Source organism: Sesamum indicum, linkage group LG6 (genome assembly GCF_000512975.1).
Source record: "Sesamum indicum cultivar Zhongzhi No. 13 linkage group LG6, S_indicum_v1.0, whole genome shotgun sequence".
Taxonomy (NCBI): Eukaryota; Viridiplantae; Streptophyta; class Magnoliopsida; order Lamiales; family Pedaliaceae; genus Sesamum; species Sesamum indicum.
The window spans coordinates 7,367,375-7,387,308 of NC_026150.1; the positions used below are offsets into that span (position 1 = coordinate 7,367,375).

The 19,934-nt window shown below is 36.1% G+C and overlaps 2 protein-coding genes across 6 annotated transcripts in view; both read left to right on the forward strand.

Annotated features, from left to right (window-relative positions):
* The window catches only part of LOC105164002, a 9,308-nt gene extending 5,514 nt beyond the window's left edge, over positions 1 to 3,794 (forward strand). For 2 of the 4 annotated variants that reach the window (XM_011082538.2, XM_020694687.1), the window contains exons 2-5: positions 20 to 561; positions 870 to 1,700; positions 1,897 to 2,241; positions 2,437 to 3,794. In XM_011082538.2, the coding sequence (XP_011080840.1) occupies positions 406 to 561; positions 870 to 1,700; positions 1,897 to 2,241; positions 2,437 to 2,712 (1,608 nt within the window). In that variant the 5' untranslated portion in view covers positions 20 to 405 and the 3' untranslated portion in view covers positions 2,713 to 3,794. The remainder of the gene's footprint in view (positions 1 to 19; positions 562 to 869; positions 1,701 to 1,896; positions 2,242 to 2,436) is intronic. The other 2 variants (XR_002287288.1, XM_020694688.1) reach the window with 2 other exon arrangements.
* On the forward strand, positions 14,752 to 19,891 carry LOC105164003 (mitochondrial uncoupling protein 2). Of its 2 annotated transcripts, XM_011082541.2 has the most exons (9): positions 14,753 to 14,943; positions 16,114 to 16,332; positions 16,444 to 16,522; positions 16,623 to 16,756; positions 16,831 to 16,929; positions 17,035 to 17,139; positions 18,277 to 18,351; positions 19,105 to 19,191; positions 19,514 to 19,891. In XM_011082541.2, the coding sequence occupies exons 1-9, from the start codon at positions 14,872 to 14,874 to the stop codon at positions 19,532 to 19,534; spliced, it is 891 nt and encodes a 296-aa protein (XP_011080843.1). In that variant the 5' UTR covers positions 14,753 to 14,871; the 3' UTR covers positions 19,535 to 19,891. The 2 variants fall into 2 exon arrangements, with proteins under 2 accessions (XP_020550360.1, XP_011080843.1); XM_020694701.1 differs by lacking the exon at positions 19,105 to 19,191 and having other exon boundaries at positions 14,752 to 14,943.

The following is a 19,934-nucleotide window of genomic DNA, read 5'->3' on the forward strand; positions in this document are numbered from 1 at the left end:
CCTGACATTTTTGTTTCAGGATTTGGATGAATTGTTGTGGACAAATCTTCAGAGTTTCAAGTTGCTGCAGCGATTATACAGAGAAGGTTATTTCAGATCTTTGCCTGCTCTGGTGCCATGTTGCAATTTCAAGAATGAAATGTAAGCTTGGAGAATTATTCAAGAAGAAAAATCAACCACAAGAAGCGGTTGTATAGCCACAGATCATTCGAGTTTCCGTTACAGCAAAGGAGACTCAAGTCTTCCTTTTTATAAACAGGGAAGCAGCTAACAGAATAAACTAACAGACCAAAGAAGAAAAAAAACAGAAGCGTGCTAGCGCTTTTACAAGGAAGGAGAAGACTCCCAACGGTTACAAAGAAACGCATTTTCACTTAACCCACAAAGAAGAAAGAAAGCGCCGTTATGCGGAAGTGCGAGAATGACTACAGCAGCTCAGTTCTTCTTGCTCTGAGATTTTCTGCAGCTGCAACCTTGAGAATCACTGTTGGGTTTCATCAGACCCCTCTCGTTTTTATGACACTGGGACATGGCCTGAGGAAACACAAGCATCAATACTATGTATGAAGTGTGATCAATTAAACAAATGGAAATATGAACTTAATTACAGAATACAGAAAGTTGTATTATACTCCGAAGTATCCGTGTTCAAATTGTTCATTTGAAGCTATTATAGTTAATTGAACCAGAGTTGCTTGAATGTGATAGGTGTACCTTTACATTGTTCCACATATACATACTCATTTTATAAGCTGCATTAGAGACCATTTTAGATGGCCATGGTACTGTGTTTTGTAGCTTTTGCAGATTTGCCAGGTATCATGCGCTAGGCTATATGATTAATTGACACCCATATTGTAATTTTTCAGGTTGCAGATCATTCTGATGATGCTTCTTCGGCTCATGGGAGTGGATCTTCCACTAATGGAAGAAGAAATTCAGAAATAGCATCTCTTGACAGTATAACAAAGAAATTTGATGGTGCATTGAAATCTGATTATGCATATGGGCCTAGTGCTGAACCCCTTGGAGCTGGAATCGCATCAGATGCTGGAATTTCCAAACTAGTACAGAATGTTCCCATAGCAGAAGATCAAATGCCAAAACCATTGGAATTACCATTTGTTACCCGTCCATGTTACGATAATGATTTTCCTTCATTATCAGCCCACTCTGAACTGAATGCAAGAACTATTCAGATGATTCAAGCTCAGGATGTAAAGGAAGATAATTGTACTACCTACACACCACTTGTTGATATGTTACATAAGAAAGGGGAGCCTTCTCAGACTACTGGCCCTGGGTCTCAGGTTGGCCGATTCTCTCAGGATGTAAAGGAAGACACTTGTACTACCTACTCACCACTTGTTGATATGTTACATAAGAAAGGGGAGCCTTCTCAGACTACTGGCCCTGATGCTCAAGTTGGCCGATTCTCTCAGGAAGTCCAAAGGGGGAAGAGTACTACTGAGGGAATTATTGAGAAAGGTGAATATGAAAATTCTGATTTCCAGCACAAGGGATTTTCTTTTGATATTTGTGAGGAGAGAAGTAGGAGTGTTGTGAAGTTGAAATCCCCGTTGCATGTTAAGAACAGAGCAATGAGGAATGAAAGGAAGCGTCATATGGTAGGAGACAACATAAAGATTTTTAGGCCTGGCATGATTCTTATAAAGGGTTATCTTTCATTGATGGACCAGGTAACATATTTGATTCAGCTCATTTTGTATATTGATTGGCATGCGCTTGCATCATTTGAATTCTAATAACTCTTTGGAACTCAATCCTAAACATCTAATAGAATTGTACATTTGTCTTCCAAAAAATACATGGAAGGTTACTATATATGTCCAATAAGTGGACTTTATGTAGAATTGTTTCTTGCTATTTTTTTAGGTCAAATTGATTATGTCATGCCGTGATCTTGGCCGGGGACCTGGAGGTTTTTACCAGCCTGGTTATGGTGATGGTGCGAAGTTACACTTGAAGATGATGTGCCTCGGTAAGAATTGGGATCCTGAGACAAGCTCGTATATTGATACAAGGCCGATTGATGAAACCAAACCTCCACCTATTCCTGATGAGTTTGCACAGTTGGTGAAAGGAGCAATTCAGGAGTGCCATGATTATTTGGAGTCAAATTCTAAAGTGAGGGATGCTAGAAATGTTCTTCCTTCAATGTCTCCTGACATCTGTATCATCAACTTTTACACAAAAACTGGCAAGCTTGGTCTTCATCAGGTTTGTATATTTAATTCGTTATTAAAGATGTGGCCTACATGCCTAGTTTAATGGATTTTTCACAGGGCACTTCTTTTTCCAACCACTATAAATAGATACATATGAACCAACCCTTGCTCTTAATATCATTCATGCTGAATTTAAGTGCGTAGTTCTTAACTGAATTCATACAGCTTAACAACTGTTCGGATGCAGGATAAAGATGAAAGTCAAGAAAGTCTACGCAGAAGACTTCCTGTGGTCTCTTTCTCTCTTGGTGACTCTGCTGAATTTGTATTTGGGGACCAGAGGGACATTGACAAGGCAGAAAAATTGATATTGGCATCAGGCGATGTGTTAATTTTTGGTGGTGAATCTAGGCATATTTTTCATGGAGTTAGTGCCATTTATCCCGACACTGCTCCTAAAGCTCTATTGGACGAAACAAATCTTAGGCCAGGCCGTCTGAATCTCACTTTCAGGAAGTACTGATGTAACCATCTGGATGTGACTCTGCTATGTCCATCTTGCATGTCTCTGGCTGTTTGAATTACCAACTGGGCTAGTGATAACAGGTAGATACTGGTTTGCCCCATAGTCTTAAGGATGTGTTGATTGTAAATGTGTTTTGGTCATCGTCTTTTACTCATTGAGTTCAGCTATGGGGCCAGTTGCAGAGGGTTTAAGGACATTTTGCCAGAGAAAATAAAGAAAAAGAGTAAACAGGCTGGAATTGTGGGCTTCAACATATAGGCTGAAAGTGGAATGCTTTAATCAGAGGCGCTACTTTGGCAAATCCATATGCATTTTCATTGTCAAAATCAAGCTCATGAGGGATTCTGGGAAATCACTATTCATGTCTCCCCCAATAAATTTGCATGCTCATGAGGCTCGAGTTGACAACTCTACACTCATCGCCCTCCCATGGACACTACCTCTCATCACCCACTTCTAGATTGCCACCACAGTGACATGGGGAAATGCTGACCTGCTTGGTGCTGGAATTTGGTGTTTTCGTCTTTGTCATGTGCCCCAATGCTTCACCGGCCGTGGCTGGGACCTATGACATGATCTCTTTGTTGTTCACTTCCCTACTAGCTCTGGTCCGATCAGCCTAACTGATACTTCCTGACTTCATTATGTTTAATATATCATTGGTAAATGCTGTCTTGGTTCTGGACTTTATAATTTTTATATTGCGTTGGTAATTACTATCTTGCACCATGGGGAAAATGTTGTACGAATGTCATCCTACCCCTAACTCATGTTTTCTATGTCTCGATGGGTGTTCTTTAGGGTGTTGTTGTTGCGGTTACCACACTTGACACCCTGGTTGGAAGCTTCTTGTTTTCGTTCAAGGGCCTGAGGGGCTTCGCACTATGTTCTCAACGTTTGACACCTTAGTAATGGATTAAATTGCTTTGTAATGATTCTTGGTAATCTAAATCTTGTTAATAGCTTTACTGAGTGAAAAATATATATTTGCTCGACTCGATGCAAGTAGCATAAGAATGCATCTATGCAGCCCTGTTGCATTAGTGGCTTTACGCTAATATATTGCCATGCAAGTGAAAGCATTTCGAATTCTTTTCTTATTTTGTATGTTACATAACTCACAAGTAGTACGCATTCAAACTCCCTCTCTCTCTCTATATATATATGTATATATATATATAACAAAAACGTTAAGTGTATTAAAAAAAATATGCAATACCATTGTAATGTATACATATTAAGGTAAATTATAGTAATTTTGTTTGAGGTTTGACGATTGGGCATAATTATAAATATTGATGATAAACATGGAAATCCCGGAACTCTTGAAACTGGTACCTTCTAATATTGTCAATAATTTACCAATTCCTGTTAATGCTATAACTGAAACTTGGGTGGCCTTGGTTTATGGGCTTGGAATACTCTCCACAACAATAAACCTTGCCTAGCTAGAATTTTATTCTTTGCTTGGTTATTATCCCTTGAAGCGATTGCAACCTCAAAGCTTCTATTTTACAGACAAAAGTCAGAATCCTGTTTGCTCTTTGTCAGGAATCTGAGGAGGATACTCAGCAAAAAAATTAATTAAGAAAACTCTGCCAACAATTAAATACAATAGTAAGACGCTCATAAAACTTCATAAGTATAAATCCAATTATTTTATTTTATTTTATTTTTTAATTGAAACCACCCGAGGGTGGGAAGCTTTTCGGAGTCCCCGACTCTTCTTTATTAAGATTAAAAAGTGAGCAAATTTATAGCGGGGAGTGCTGACTTCCTATTATTTCTAAAAAAAAAAATATAAAATCAGGAATACTACTTCATTACAAATATTCGCCCAAGCATAAACGGGGAGTACTATTCCCTTACAATAAATCACAAAAGCATAAATAAGGAGTACTACTCCCTTACAAAAGTAAGATGTGCTAAGGTGATAGACAAAGTTGGAGACAATAATCCAGTGTGTCAAAAAGTTTCTGCCACTACACTTGAATCATCGGTTCCATCTAGCATTTGCAGATCAGGCTATACAAACAATCCAACAATTGTCACCAAAAGTGATGCATAATGCAACAAAATGGGAGAATAACTGACTGAATATTAGTCACATGAAACCTCAGCTTTCAAGTCAAAATAATGGAGCAAATCAAGTCAAAATATGAGCAACAAAGCAATATCAATGTGTGTACCACAATGTGGCACAACCTAAATATGCTCACAAGACAAAAAGAGATGAGAATGCACCATAGATAGCAACCACAGAGTAAAAACAAGCAATTAAGCTTACAAAATAGGAAACAACAATGCAGTAACAGAAACAACAAAGCAGCCCACCCAGCATTCAAGCGAAGCTTATGCAACCGGTCACAAGTAAGCTACTTTAGGGGGATCAACAATAATTTTGACTCGAATGTGTGGGAGGCCACATGAGTCAAGGTTAACAATACCTTTCACTTTACCTATGAAATGTTCCTTGGTAAGGATGCTAAGTTGTTGAGATGTACATGTTTGATTGGCTAGAAAGTCCACCGCTTGGTTGCCTTATCTAAAGATGTGAGAGATTTTATATTCGATTTGCCTAAGAAGGCTTCAAATTCTTTGAAGGATAGTCTGATGGTTCCATGCCCCTTATCGTGGTGTGGAGATGAGTTTGATAATAACCATTACATTAGTTTCAATCCAAATATTGTGAAATCCCTTTTGGATGCATATTTTCAGTCCTCTGTGTATAGCTCAAAGTTTAGCCTGGATATTAGAAGTAATGCCAAAAGGTTCTTGAAAAGAAAAGATGACTTGACCGAGATGATCTCTGAGGATGCCGCCCGCACCGGAAATACCTAGGTTACCTTTAGATGCTCCATCTGTATTCAGTTTGTACCACCCTTCTTGAGGCTTTCTCCAATGGACAATTGTAGCTTTCTGCTGCTAAGTTTTCGGCTAGAATGGGATATTGATAGTGTTTACAGTGAAAAAATCCTCTTGCACGTGCTCTGATTTAGCATCTCACTTTTATAGAGGTTATGCAAGTACCCCAGTATTTTGTAAATAATGGTGTTAGCCTTTAATTCGAATCCCCTGTGCTTAGCATCATTTTGGAGCTTCCATATGTTCTAGAGAATCAAGATTGAGATAATATCTCTGATGTGTGGTTTGGCGTAGATTCTATTTTTCCAGGATTGGATGAGAATTGTGATGTCATTTGTTTGGGGGATATTAATTTGGAATTTAGCTGCGAAATAGCCCCAAACTTCCAAAGATTTATTGTTATCTAAGAAGAGATGCGGTATGGTTTCTTCTACTTCACAACAGTAGCATTTGGAGGCCATTGTGATCCCCTTCTGCTTAAGCCTCTTATCAACAGGTACCAGTTATGAATCAACCTCCAAACAAATACTGAAATGTTTGGGATGATCAATTTGGACCAGAGAGTATGATAGAAGAGCTGAGAAGATTGGTGGTTTCTAATTTCATTCCAAGCTAGTTTAGTGGTGAACGCACCATTCTTGGACAGTTTCCAATGTAGAAAATCAGTTTGGCTGTCAGTATTAGGAACATCCATGATCAATTCGATGATGTGATGTGGCACAGCTTGTTAGAGTTTATTGACGTCCCACTCAGAGTTGGTCCAAAACTAGTTAATAGGGACATAAAGATTGCAGTGAGTGCTTAAGATATTCGCTATTGTGCCTTCCAGTAGCCACTAGTCATGCTAGAAACAGATAGTACCAGCCCACAGGCTCCAGAAAATATTTGTTTGTGCTTCTGTTTGAATTTTGCAGAGTCTTTTCCAAATACTTGAATCAGTCATGAAGATCTTGGAGAGCGTGGGAAAATATCCTCGACAGTATTTACTTATGGAGAATTTAGACCGTAGAGAATTATTGAGTTTCAATCTCCACCACAGTTTGTAAGAGAATGCTATGATCATCTCCCGAAAGTTCCTAATTCCAAGTTTACCTTCTTCAATAGGATAACAAATGTTTTGCCACTTTGTCCTGTGGACTTTTCTTTATTCCGTTGTGTTACCCCAAAAATATTTAGCGAAAAATTATTCAAGTTTCTGTATGGTTACCACCAGAGGGTTTAAAACTTGGAGGAGGTAGATCGGTATAGAGAAAGCACGGTCTTGATTAATTGAAGTCTACCCCATAAGAGAGGTGGCAGTGTTCCCATCCCGTAATTTTGTTTCTGACTTTATCCATCAGATTTTCATAAAGAATTTTCTTCTTGTTTCCCTTGTATAGAGGAGCACCTAGGTAGGTATGTGAAGTGCCTTCCTTAAGAATCTAGTGATATGTTCGATTCGATGTGCCATGAGGTTAGTTTTTTTTCCTGGAATGAAGACGCTCTTAGCATGATTGATTTTTTGCCCAGAGAATTCCTCGAAGTTACCCAAGAATTGTATAAGCTTGATCAAACTTTCTTCCTTGCAATTCCTAAACAAGATGACATCATCGGCATATGAGAGATGTGATATCTTAACCTCGCAATTAGTATGATAGAACATACTGGTGTTCTCATTAAAGAGGACATCCAGGCCTCTTGAGAGAGCTTCTGCTGCTAGAATAAAGAGAGCTGGGAAGAGTGAATCCCCTTGTCTTATACCCTGGGATGATTTGAAGAATCCTATCGTTTCGCCATTAACAAGAACAATAAACCAACAGTTTTGGATGGCATGCTTGATAAGAGTGAGGAATTTGTGAGGGATTCCCATCTTCTGCAAGACTGTAAGGAAGAAATTCTAATGACTCTGTTGTACGCTTTAGACATGTCCAATTTCATAACCAAATTTTCTTTATTATATCTAAGATCAAGATGGCGAATCATCTCTTGAGCCATAAGAATGTTGTCACCAATTAGTTTTCCTAGGACGAAGCCGCTTTGAGAAAGGGAAATTAGATCCGGAAGTGTGTGGTGAAGCTTGTTGTAAATGAGCTTGGACAGAATTATATTGGTGACATTACACAAGGAGATGGGTCTAAAGTCATTCCAGGTCTGAGGGGACTCGACTTTAGGGATGAGCACGATTGTTGTGGCTGTGAAGCTCCTGGGCATTGGGGTGACATAAAAGAAGTCCTTGACTACCTAAAAAATATCTATTGCAATAAAATCCCAGCAGGCTTGTTAGAAAGCTGATGAAAAACCATCCGGGCCTGCTATCCTGTCCTTATCTATACTGAAAACTGTATCTCTAATCTCTTTGTCTATTGGTAGACTACCGATAATGCGAGTTCATTCTTCTGAGGCTTGGGGGAATTGAAATGGAAATTCTGGGGCATTGTTTATGGCCGGATTGCAAGAGAGTAGGTTTTTGAAATATGTAGTGGCAGATTCTCTGATTTGGTCCGGATTAGTAACTTCTTGGTTCTCTTCCATGATTCTATGAATTGTGGACTTTTGATCTTTTTTTCTTAACTAATGAATGGAAGTATTTTGTGTTCCTTTCCCCTACCTCCAGCCACTTACAATTACTCTTTTGCTTTCAATATTTAGGTTCTAATGTGAGTGCATGAACGAGAGCTGTATTACTTCTCTTGAGGTTGATGAGGTTGGCCTAGGAGGGATCTCTATCAAAGCTTTTCTCCTCAATGGTGTTTTGTTTTGCCTGTTCGATTGTTGTGAAAACGTTTCCTAAATTATCCTTGTTCCATTGTTTGAGTAGCTCCTTAATTCTGTAATTTTTCTGTTGTAGCTTGTACATCCCGTATCCTTCTGTTGGTAGGCACCATGATCGTTTGACTGTGTCTAAGAAGGTATGGTGTTTTAACTACATATTCTGAAATCTGAATGAAGAAGGCTTTTTGTCCTCTACTTTAGCGACATTGATGAAGAGTGGGTGATGATTAGATGTGTAAAGTGATTCAGGTACATGTACATGCGAAGTAGGAAATTCAGAAGCATTAGCATTAATATCAATATCATCAGTAGATAATTTCCTTGTTTTTCGGTGTGTAGCTGATCACCATTTTGATTAATGTTCTCAATAGAGGCTGCAGCAGGAACATTAGCAATTAACACATTCTTTCCCTTTCTTTTGTTAATAATTATTTCGCTAAGATCCCTAATCTCCTCCATGTGATTCGATAATTTATCCGGGAGCTTTAGTTCCAAATCAGCTTGACTATTCTCATTATTGTGTTTAACAATGCAAGTAGCAATGTCATGTCCAAGGTGATTACGTAAGGACCAATAGGGTGGGCAATTTTCATAAAGGATTTGTTGTCTGTAAGTTTTTCCCTCAATATTCAGATAAATGGCTTGCACTTTAGGGGCTGTAAGGTCTAGTTCGACATAAACACGAGCTAAGTTTGGCCTAGAGAGGTCTGCAGTAGGTTCATCTGAATAATGATGCAATTCTTAATAATAAACAGATTAATAAACTAGCGTTGATCAGAAGTGTTAAGATTAGTACATGTAGACAATACCATGAATCAATGAATAAAACTAACACCATAATAAAAAATACATGCATTCAAGTTAAATGGTCTCCACCACCAAAGGGCTTTTTCATGTTGAGCAGGACGGATCAGCCAAGAGAAACCCCGAAAATGCAGGTATAGATCGTCTAATTCGGGAACAACATGCTGAGTTTATTGCAAGTTTCATGAAGTTTATTGGTTGCACTACTAATAGTTTTGCTAAATTACAGGCCCTTTAGGAAGGTTTGAAAATATATAGCCAAAGATATCCATATTAGAAATCTCATTATCAAACTAATTGAAAAGAACCATTGAAATGAAATGCCCTTTTTGATCAGGCATACTTAGCGTAGTGGACTAAAATTAAAATTAAGCATACTTAGCGGACTAAAATAATACTTTTCTCGCTCTGTTAAATATGCTCTTTGACTTCTATTGTTTCAACTCTTATACTATCAAAGTTTTTGTAGGATGAGTTGGACCGAAAATACAATACTAAAGAGTAAGGACTCGAAAAGTATTATGTTTCCAAGTTCATATAGTATCAAATGATTGAGGGCAGGTCTGTAGCATAACAGACTCACGAGATTATCAACCTTAAGCATGTTTTGGCTGATGCTGAGATAAAGCTTTTTGGGAAGTTTCTGGTCATGTCCATAGTGGACAAAATTTCCAAAATCTTGGTAAAGTTTTCGTATGACACCCAAACATCATAAAGGGAGACTATCTCTGCATGATCTTATGATTGCTATCAGCACCGAGGAAGAGCATAGAAATCAGACCCATAAGATGCCGGTTGAGCATCAACCCAGGGATAATCTAATAGTGGAGAAATAGAAAGTGAATAAAGTAAACTCGAACTAAAAAACCATCAACAAAGGCAACGCCATGAAAAATAAGAAACCAAAAGCAAACAAACCATGCTGGAACCATGGGCAGGTTGGACACTGGGCCAAGATTTATCCTAATAAAAAGGTCAAGATTGGGCAGGTAATTGTCGACATGGTTGTGGGAGGTTCTAGTGGTGCTAGCACCTCAGGAGCAACTAAAGGGTATGTGTCTGTGCCACCCGAACTCCTAACTATTTACGAACCTTGTGATTGGTTGATTGATATTGGAGCGAATGTGCACATATTTGCTGATAAATCGCTCTTTTTATCTTATCAGGCCATCAGTGGAAAGACAATGAGTATTGGGAACTTCAATACGACATAAGTACTTGAAATAGGGAGCGTGAACTTGAAGTTTCCTTTAGGGCGCATTCTATAGTAAAAAAGAGTTCATCATGTTACCACTGTCAGAAGAAATATTATTCGTGGTAATTAGTGAGGGATATAGATTATCCTTTAAATTCAATAAAGTTGTAATTCAACAATTTGGTATTTTTGTTGGTAAATATTATTTAGCTCATGGTTGTTTGAAGTTCAAGTTGAAAATTTAATTTGAGTCAATTGGACTTTGACTTGATTTATTTAAACCAAAGCCTAGTCTATTTAAACCATGCCCATGACCCGATTTGACTTAGTTTAGGTCAAAAGAGAAGATGACTTCTCAAGAGAATAGGTTTGGCCATTTTTTTGCTTGGAGGAGAGTCAAATTTTCTGCTATGAGGAGGTGTTGGTGAGAAGTGGTTTAAGTAACCACTTAGGACAAGGTTAAGTATAGAAAGTCTTTTAGATACGCTTGTATCTCTATCCCTCACGACAACTACTCACGCGTCTTTGACTCTTTTTCTCAAGAGATTTTGGTCATCTCTCTCTCCCTCTCTCAAGCAAAAATCCTCTCCAAGAAAACCCTAGTTCTTTCTTGATTTTGAGTCAAATAAAGAACATAAAAGGATAAATTTGGTAATTCGATAACACGATCCGATTTTTGTTACCATTTCTTTTATTGCTAGCACGAGGAGGAGATGATCTCCCATGACCTGCAGACAGTTTTAGCATATTTCTTCATTTAGATCTCCGAAAATGGTTTTGAGAACATGAACAACATAAGAAGCCGATTGAAAAGAACTACGATGGTAATGATTTCGTTTAAAATTATGCACCTAGTTTTCTCTCTATATTCTTGGCCTTAGATTACTTTTTATACACTAATGCCCGAGATAGATCAAGAGTACACTTCTTAATTGTATTATTTATGCTTTGTTTATCAAAATTTTAATTTTGCACACTTTCATCGCACTTCTCGGGCCGATCTACTTGCAACATATTGAACCTTCTTTCTCTTTCTTTAATTTGACTAGCGTCTTCTTTCTTTAAAATGAGATGTCTTATACCTTGTTATTTTTGCTTCTTGTTCTTTTTATTCGTTTGGTAAGCGAATTCTGACTCATTTAGAGCATCTAATCAGACAAGACAACTCGCCAGTCAACCTTAATGATTTTGTATCATACTAGGAAAAATATGACAAAATACAGTTTAATTTACTTTTTTGGTTCCCTTTTTCGTTGCATTTCATACAAAACTTTCATAAACATCAGTTATAAATAATCAAATTCAAATTCAATAGAAAATTTACGTGGAATTTTTTCCTCGATATTTCCAAAGTCACATATACTATTCTCCAACAAACGAAGGACTGACTGCAACACACAAAGAACGTGCATATTAAATTTTCAATTATTTTTTAATTTATATTAAAATGTACGACTGAGACGAATTAATACGGTCATTATTGTTGCCGTTAGTGAACGTTAGCACCACCTCTTCGCATTGAATTAGGCATCATCTAGTCAAGAGTTGACTCTAAGTAGCTCAGCTGAACAAAATGACTAAGAGGGTGTTTGGCAAGTTATTTTAAAATTTTATAAGCTCCTACGTCTTATATCATAATTTAGAAATTTGTAAAATATTGAATTTTATTTTTAAAATAAATTTGTAAAATATTTAGATAAAATAAGATATTAAAATTTATAAAATAATTTCACATCTTATAAGATGTTAGGGTGCTTGTCATAATAAAGTTTTTTTTATTGGAAAAAAGATAAAAAAAAGAATCTAATACCATTAGAATCAACTTAGCTGTTATTTTCATCCATATTGTGTATTTAAATATTTTTAAAATACTTTTTTCAATAACACATATTCGTTTAACTCTAAATAAAAATTTAATAGATAATTATTTTTAGAAAATTAAAAGAAAATAACAAATTATTAACAAAATTTGTTAATAAAATAATGTGTGTATATATTCATTCTAGACAAATGTTAACATAGATAATTTTTAATATTTTGAATTTATATTTTTCAGTGAATATAATATCAATGGCAATTTTACTTTTTGTTATCTATAATAATTTTTTATTAAATAATGAAGCATTTTCAAAAAAAAAAAATTAAACAGCGATAAACTTCTTTAAAATCCTAGAGGGAGAAAGTGCATGTATGTGTGTGTGAGTGTGAGTGTGTGTGTGTGTGTGAGAGAGAGAGAGAGTACGTGTGTGTGTGAGAGAGAGAGAGAGAGTACGTGTGTGTGTGTGAGAGAGAGAGAGAGAGTATGTGTGTATGTGTGTGAGAGAGAGAGAAAAAAAAAAGACCGAGTGTGTGTATGTGAATGAGAATATTTTTGTCTTGTAACATTAATTTCGTAAAGCTTATGAGATACTTTGAAAAAAGTTGGATGAAGTTAATTTTTTTAAAAGCTTTTAAGATGTAAAATATCTTATTTTGATATTTTATAAGCTTTTTAGAATAAAATTTGTCACACCACTTTTTAGAGCTTATAAAATTAGCCAAACACCCTGCAAATAAACAAAGGAAAAAAACTTAATGGACATAGAACATTCGATGTTTGTGTGAAAAATGTCAAAATTCACTTAATACTTATATAATTATATAAAATTAATATGATATATCAAAATGTATTATAAATGTTTTTGTCGTAGAAATAATAATTTATAATTAAAAAATAAAAATAAATCTTCAAGTGAGGCGTGCATATCTCGTTCTCTTTAAAGAGATTCAAGTCCACTGCAACAAACTTCTCACCAGTCCAGCATTATCACTCTTAACTTCTCCTTTACAGGGTACCAACCCGACAACGCTATACGACTCTAACTCACTATGAACAAGTAGTAGAGTCCAAAGCTCTGCCAAGAAACAATACCTTCCAACAACTAATATAACTCTCTCATATAATTGCGTGTAGTATATGTGTATATGTGTGTCACAAAATAAGTAGAATGATCTCCTTTTATAGGTGTAGAAATCATCCGCCATCTTAATGTGAATTAGTGGACAATTATGTAAAGTGGTGATAAATGGATAGTAATGTATATGTGTGCATGAATATGGTGTAATAGTGGGATGATGGTGCTGAAGAAATATTATTACAAATATTATAACCATAAACATCCACTAACCTCAACTTCAATAGGAGGAATATGAAGAGACATATATTTTAATTTAAATATTAAAATAAAATATATATTAATATATACTAACAATCCCCCACTCATTTTAATATTAAAATTAAAGAGAATGTACTAATTGAAGGGAGACTATTATGCATAATGAAGGCGTGCTCTGCATTGAACCTCCACTTAGTGAAACAGTAACCTCTACTCCAGAGTCAGTAGTGATCTCAGGCTCTGCATTGTTAGTTGGCGGAAAGCTACGTAGGTAATATCGATTTACATATCATACCTTCGGTTTTTTCATTAATTATCCACAAACGACATGCTTGGTATGTTATTTAATCTGCACCTAATATGCCCAACGTTCAGGAATATCAAGAGTACATCCCTTGACCTGGTTCAATTAAAGCAATTTGAATTTTTACCTTCCTCTGTGTTCCCGGGCCAATCCATTTCCATCAAGTTGTATTAGAGCCAGGTTCAGAGTATGGCTACAGATATTGCATGTTTTTCGTGTTATTAGCATGTATTACATGTTTTAATCAATTTTGATATTATGGTAATTATGCTTTTGTAACATAATTATATGTATGAAAAGGCATGTTTAATTTTGCATTTAATTATTGGATATTAGGGATTTTAGAAAATTAGATTTTTTGGAAATATATTTTTGTTGTTTCAGAATTAACATGCAAGAAAAATGAAAAGTTTCATATTGACAGTTGCGCCCCTATTGGGCGGCATTAGCCAGCAGGAGCGTGGCTCGGTGAAAGCCCCGCGCACTGCTTGCCAGCATGGGCAGCGAATCCCACACCCATGTGGCTACAATCTGGGTGTGTTCTACCGAGCCCGTTTGGTTATGTTTTTAATAAGATTTTTTAAGATTAATCTTGGCTTATTTAATTTTGATTAAAATTAAACTTTTTCAAAAATTAAAATTGTCTATACTAATTTGGAAATAATTTTCAAATATCTGATTTTTAATGTATTTTCTGCATATAATTATATTTATTATTTATTATTGGATATCAATTGTGTAATACATGATTTGTATTTTGGATATGTAATTATATAATATATTGTTAATTGGATTAATAATAAAATGATGAGAAAGCCCATTAGGCACGTGAATGACTTAATTTCTATTGAGTAGGGCTTGCATGATTCTTATGAATTATAAAACTTATTTCACCCTTATAATATGTACTCCCCCCAAACCTAAACAATATAGAATAGATAAATAAAAGTGTTCGGTACACTTTACTTCATCATAATTAATTCACTCTCTCACTATCCCCCTATCTATTTATGTTGTACTCAGATAAAACCTATTTGCTCTTGAGACTGGGAATACCAGTAGACTATTATTGATCTTCATCAATGGCGGATCCCTCGGAGATCTCCTTCGCCAGAATATTCGTCTGCAGCGCTTTCGCTGCTTGTGTTGCCGAGGTAGCAAATTTCTTTTGTTTTTCGAAAAAATAAGTAATTTACTTAAATTCCTAGGTTAAATAGTCTCTTTTGCTATTGCTCATTTGCTGTTTGTTTGGTTTCATAGCATTGAAGAATAATGCAGCGCTGTAATCTTTCAAAGTTCTTGCTGTTTTGTGTCAGCTTCATTATAATTTCAGCTCCAATTTGCTTATTTTCACGAGCATTGTTTCATTTAACTGTATCGTCGCGTAGTGCACTGCTTCTTTAGAGTTTTAGATTTTTAAGCCAGTTTAATTTCGTTTAACTCGTTGTTTATGCTGTTATTTTTTTTTTTATAATATTAAAATAACTGCATTTGGGTAAGATCGTCAAGGACGTCACATGACATTTAAGTTGGACGCAATTAGGTTTTGGTTTTGAATTATTTGGTTTTTAGAATTCTGTTATCAAAAGAATGCAAATATTGTATACGCTTCTCTGGATTCTATGAACTCAACAGGTTCTATTAAAACATGTACTGCTGTTTGCTCTGTTACTAATAGGAGGTTGGTTACCTGAGAGTCTGAAGAATTAGATGGAATTTATGGTATTGGTTAAGAGGTGCTCCATTTCACTCAAATATTAGAACAGATGAGCACCAGATCATGTGTTATGGGAGATTGAATACAACAAAATATTGTGGTTTGTGATCTGAATTGGAATGCTTTAGTAAAAGTTACTTTTAACACTCTTCCTGCTGGGAGGACTGCTTTTATGGATAATAGCTTTAAGTTTGACTTTCTTAAACCAACAGTTGCAGACTGTAGCATATTTCTCAAAACTGCCTGGTTTTTGTGCCCAATAGTAAAATCAATGTCCAAGTCAGAAAGGGATTGATTCAACGATTTGACTGGGAAGGGAAAACCAGTTAGTCTGCATCTCTAAAATGTTCTGTTTATCATTGAACCACGTCCACTCCTGATGTACCAAGTGACTGGTATCACATATGCAAAATAAAATTACAGATAGTATAAAAACTTGTGTTTGTTTTTTAGTATATGTTATGCATCATTAACAGTTATTTCCAGAGACCCACTCTTTTTTTTTTCATTTCTTTGTTCTTGACAATTACAACCTATTGTCTCGAACACTACCAAAACTCAAACTTCTCAGAGTTAGGATTGACCTTAACCTGGTGGTCATGTGCAGTTTTGTACCATTCCTTTAGATACAGCTAAAGTAAGGCTTCAGCTACAAAAGAGAGTTCCTGTAGGGGACTCAGAGGTTGCACCAAAGTACAGGGGCTTGTTGGGTACAGTTGCTACCATAGCAAAAGAAGAAGGCGTATTTGCTCTTTGGAAAGGAATTGTACCTGGCCTGCATCGCCAATGTGTTTATGGAGGCTTAAGAATTGGGTTGTATGAACCTGTATGTATCACAACCACTGCCTTTCTAATCCCTCTTTAGACTTTGTTTAAAACGTTGGCACTCGATCATAATGATAAAGAAAATCATTCTCCCTCATGGGTGGTTGAACAGGTCAAGACCTTCTTTGTTGGAAGCAATTATTCTGGAGATGTGCCCTTGTTCAGTAAAATAGTAGCTGCTTTGCTTACTGGTGAATGAAATGTCAACTCTTTCTCTGTCACTGCCCCTATATATTAAGGTCGCTTGTTAATTTGAACACTTACAAGGCCTATTTTTTTCCTAATACAAAGGTGCTATAGCAATAGCTGTGGCAAATCCTACTGACCTTGTGAAAGTTCGGCTTCAAGCTGAAGGTAAACTGCCAGTTGGAGCACCAAGGCGTTATGGTGGTGCTTTTCACGCATATTATGCTATAGTCAGCCAGGTGACTTTGTTATAGTAATCAGTGAATGCGATTCAATTGGCTTACTTGCTAATATAAATGCCGAATGTGAACAGGAAGGAGTGGCAGCTTTGTGGACAGGGCTTGGGCCCAACATTGCAAGAAATGCAATTGTAAATGCTGCAGAGCTGGCTAGTTATGATCATGTGAAAGAGGTCAGTTTATTTCTTCCTTTTTTATGGAATTTACTGTGTCCTTTTTTGTCTCCGAATGTTGTCATGTGATGTTGCCTGCTATTCTAATCTTAATGTTATATGCAGACAATTTTGAAAATTCCAGGATTCACAGACAATGTTCTAACGCATGTATTAGCTGGTTTAGGTGCAGGATTCTTTGCTGTCTGTATTGGCTCCCCTGTTGATGTGGTAATCATTTTCTTAATTTGTTTGTATCCTTTATGATGGATAAAGTATTGATTTGTAATTTTATGATTGCAAGCCATCTTATTGTCGTATGCCAACTATTTCTGTGTAAGTGCTGCATAGTTAGTGATCCAATAGAAGCTATAAGCATTTCAAACTTGTTCTATTGAAGCTCATTAAAGCAGAACATAAGAATTCATGATTGTGGCCATTTCCAGACTAGTGCATTTATATTATGCATGCCTTACAACGATGCTACTTGAATGGGGCTTTCTTGCGAAATCCAGAACACCTCGAGCAGTCACTTTTCATTAAAATCATTAGTTTCAGATCATTTCTAACAGCAATATTGCTATGATCTACTAGTTGATATGATTCTCGAGATGATGTATCCAGACTTTATTGCCTGAAAGTCCACCTAATTGTAGACATGTAAAGTAAGCAACTTAAATTTCTGACCACAAGTTAGTTACACTTCCAATAATGCGAGGGGCCACTGTATTTTGATTCCCTTGATCATTTATGTGTGAAGTCTATTTCGAAATTGGCTGATGATGCCATGGTATCGGTTATAGACACTGGTAGTGAACATATAGTTTGTGCATTGAAATTTTTTGTTATGTATTAAAATGTTCTTGCAAAATGTGTTTCTTATCTCATGAGAGAGATTAACAATGAACTGACAATTCTTGATAAGAAAGAGTAACCATGAACCAACCATTCTCTCAATACCCATATGAACTAGTTGATATGATTCTCGAGATGATGTATCCAGACTTTATTGCCTGAAAGTCCACCTAATTTAGACATGTGAAGTAAGCCACTTAAATTTCTAACCACAAGTTAGTTACACTTCCAATAATGCGAGGGGCCACTGTGTTTTGATTCCCTTGATCATTTATGTGTGAAGTCTTTCGAAATTGGCTGATGATGCCATGGCATCAATCATAGACACTGGTAATGCACATATAGTTTGTCAATTGAAATTCTTTGTTATGTATTAAAATGTTCTTGCAAAATATGTTTCTTACCTCATGCGAGAGATTAACAATGAACTGACAATTCTTAATAAGAAAGATCAACTATGAATCGACCATTCTCTCAATACCCATATGAATTTTGCTGCTTGTTCTACTCCAGGTTAAATCTAGAATGATGGGGGATTCAGTCTACAAAGGCACTATAGATTGCTTCTTCAAAACATTAAAAACCGAGGTATACCTTTCCTTTCAGGTTCCATTTGGCATAACCCTGATTGTACACAATATGCTGGAGTTTCACTACAATATGCTGGAGTTTCACTGTGCATTTATCCTCTACTGCTTGGAGTTATTATAATTCTGTTGGGATGTATGAGGTTCTATATGTTCACATGCCTCAAAGTAGCATTATAGCCTCCTGTCTTTGAGTTTACTTCTGGATTTAGAAATGGAATACAGCCTACGAAATTTGAAGTATGGTGATGAATTAATCTAATGAAAAGCAAATATTTCCAGAATTACAGAAGTAGTATAGCACACTCAATTGAGAAACTTAGCACAATATGCTTGAGGAATGGTATACTTGGAATTAGCCAGTAAGAAGTATGAATGTGTACTTTAGGAATGGTACTAGGATTAGCCAGTATCACATATTTTTCATTTGTGAGTGTGCTCATTTGTTTGCTTCAGATTATAAAAGCAGAACATTATCTGTGTGTATTTGTAGCTACTCTACCTTAAAGTTGCTGTGGTCAGGCCCTCATAAAAGCATGGCTTTGGAAGAGAATGCAAAATCGTAGTTCTATTTTCTTTTCTTTACATGGATATGTTTGAGCAATTAACTGCTGAGAAATCCTGATAAAGATGGAGAAATTTCAGGATTCATTTGCATCTCTTCCCTTTCGTTGTTATTTCCTTGTTTCAATTTAATTATTATTGAATGTCGATGCTGATTGATAATGATGCTCAATGCACCCTTTTTCTACAGGGAGCCTTTGCTTTTTACAAGGGCTTCTTCCCAAATTTCGTTCGACTGGGATCATGGAATGTTATCATGTTTTTGACATTTGAGCAAGTAAGATAATTCAGCCTTCATATGCCATTTTTAATATCAGCATACAGTGAGAAGCTGAGAATTTAAACTGATTCATCCTTTCACACCGAGGCAACAACTTTCCTTCTGTTCAATATGATATAAAATTGTAGCTGCCAGAAATATGGCTTAGTGGTATAACTATTTCTCCTCAAGACTTGCCAAATGTGCTGCTTTTCAGTTCTTAATCTCCTGCAGATATAGGACATCAGATACTTCAAAAATTGCTGTTCTGAGTTTAAAGAGAGTAGATCAGTATCTATTGCCATTGATTAATGATGTGTTCCTTGTGTCTCTATGGCAGCTCAAAAAATTCTTAAATTGAAGTTGAGAGAAGACATCACCCCCATGTTCAGTTAGCTTCTGGTAGGGGTTCACCTCAAAACTGGAACTACTGATTTTCGAGACTGTTCCTCTGCAGAATCATAGGAGTTCAGAATATGACATATATGGAAATAAAAGATGTTTTTCCTCTACAATTGATGTTCAAAATGCTCCACTCAAGTTGATGGTAATGTTCATATCTTTCATCATATCAATAGCTTGGTCGACAATTTGATTACTTGGAGACCAGATGCAGACATATATAAGCGTTGATGATATGTAGGAACAGTGTAATTTATGTAACATTTGAATGTTTAATCAAATTATACAGTTGAAATATATTACTCCATTTTTCAAATTATCAATGTGCCTGAGTTTAAAGCTGAGAGTGCATGAAGGGT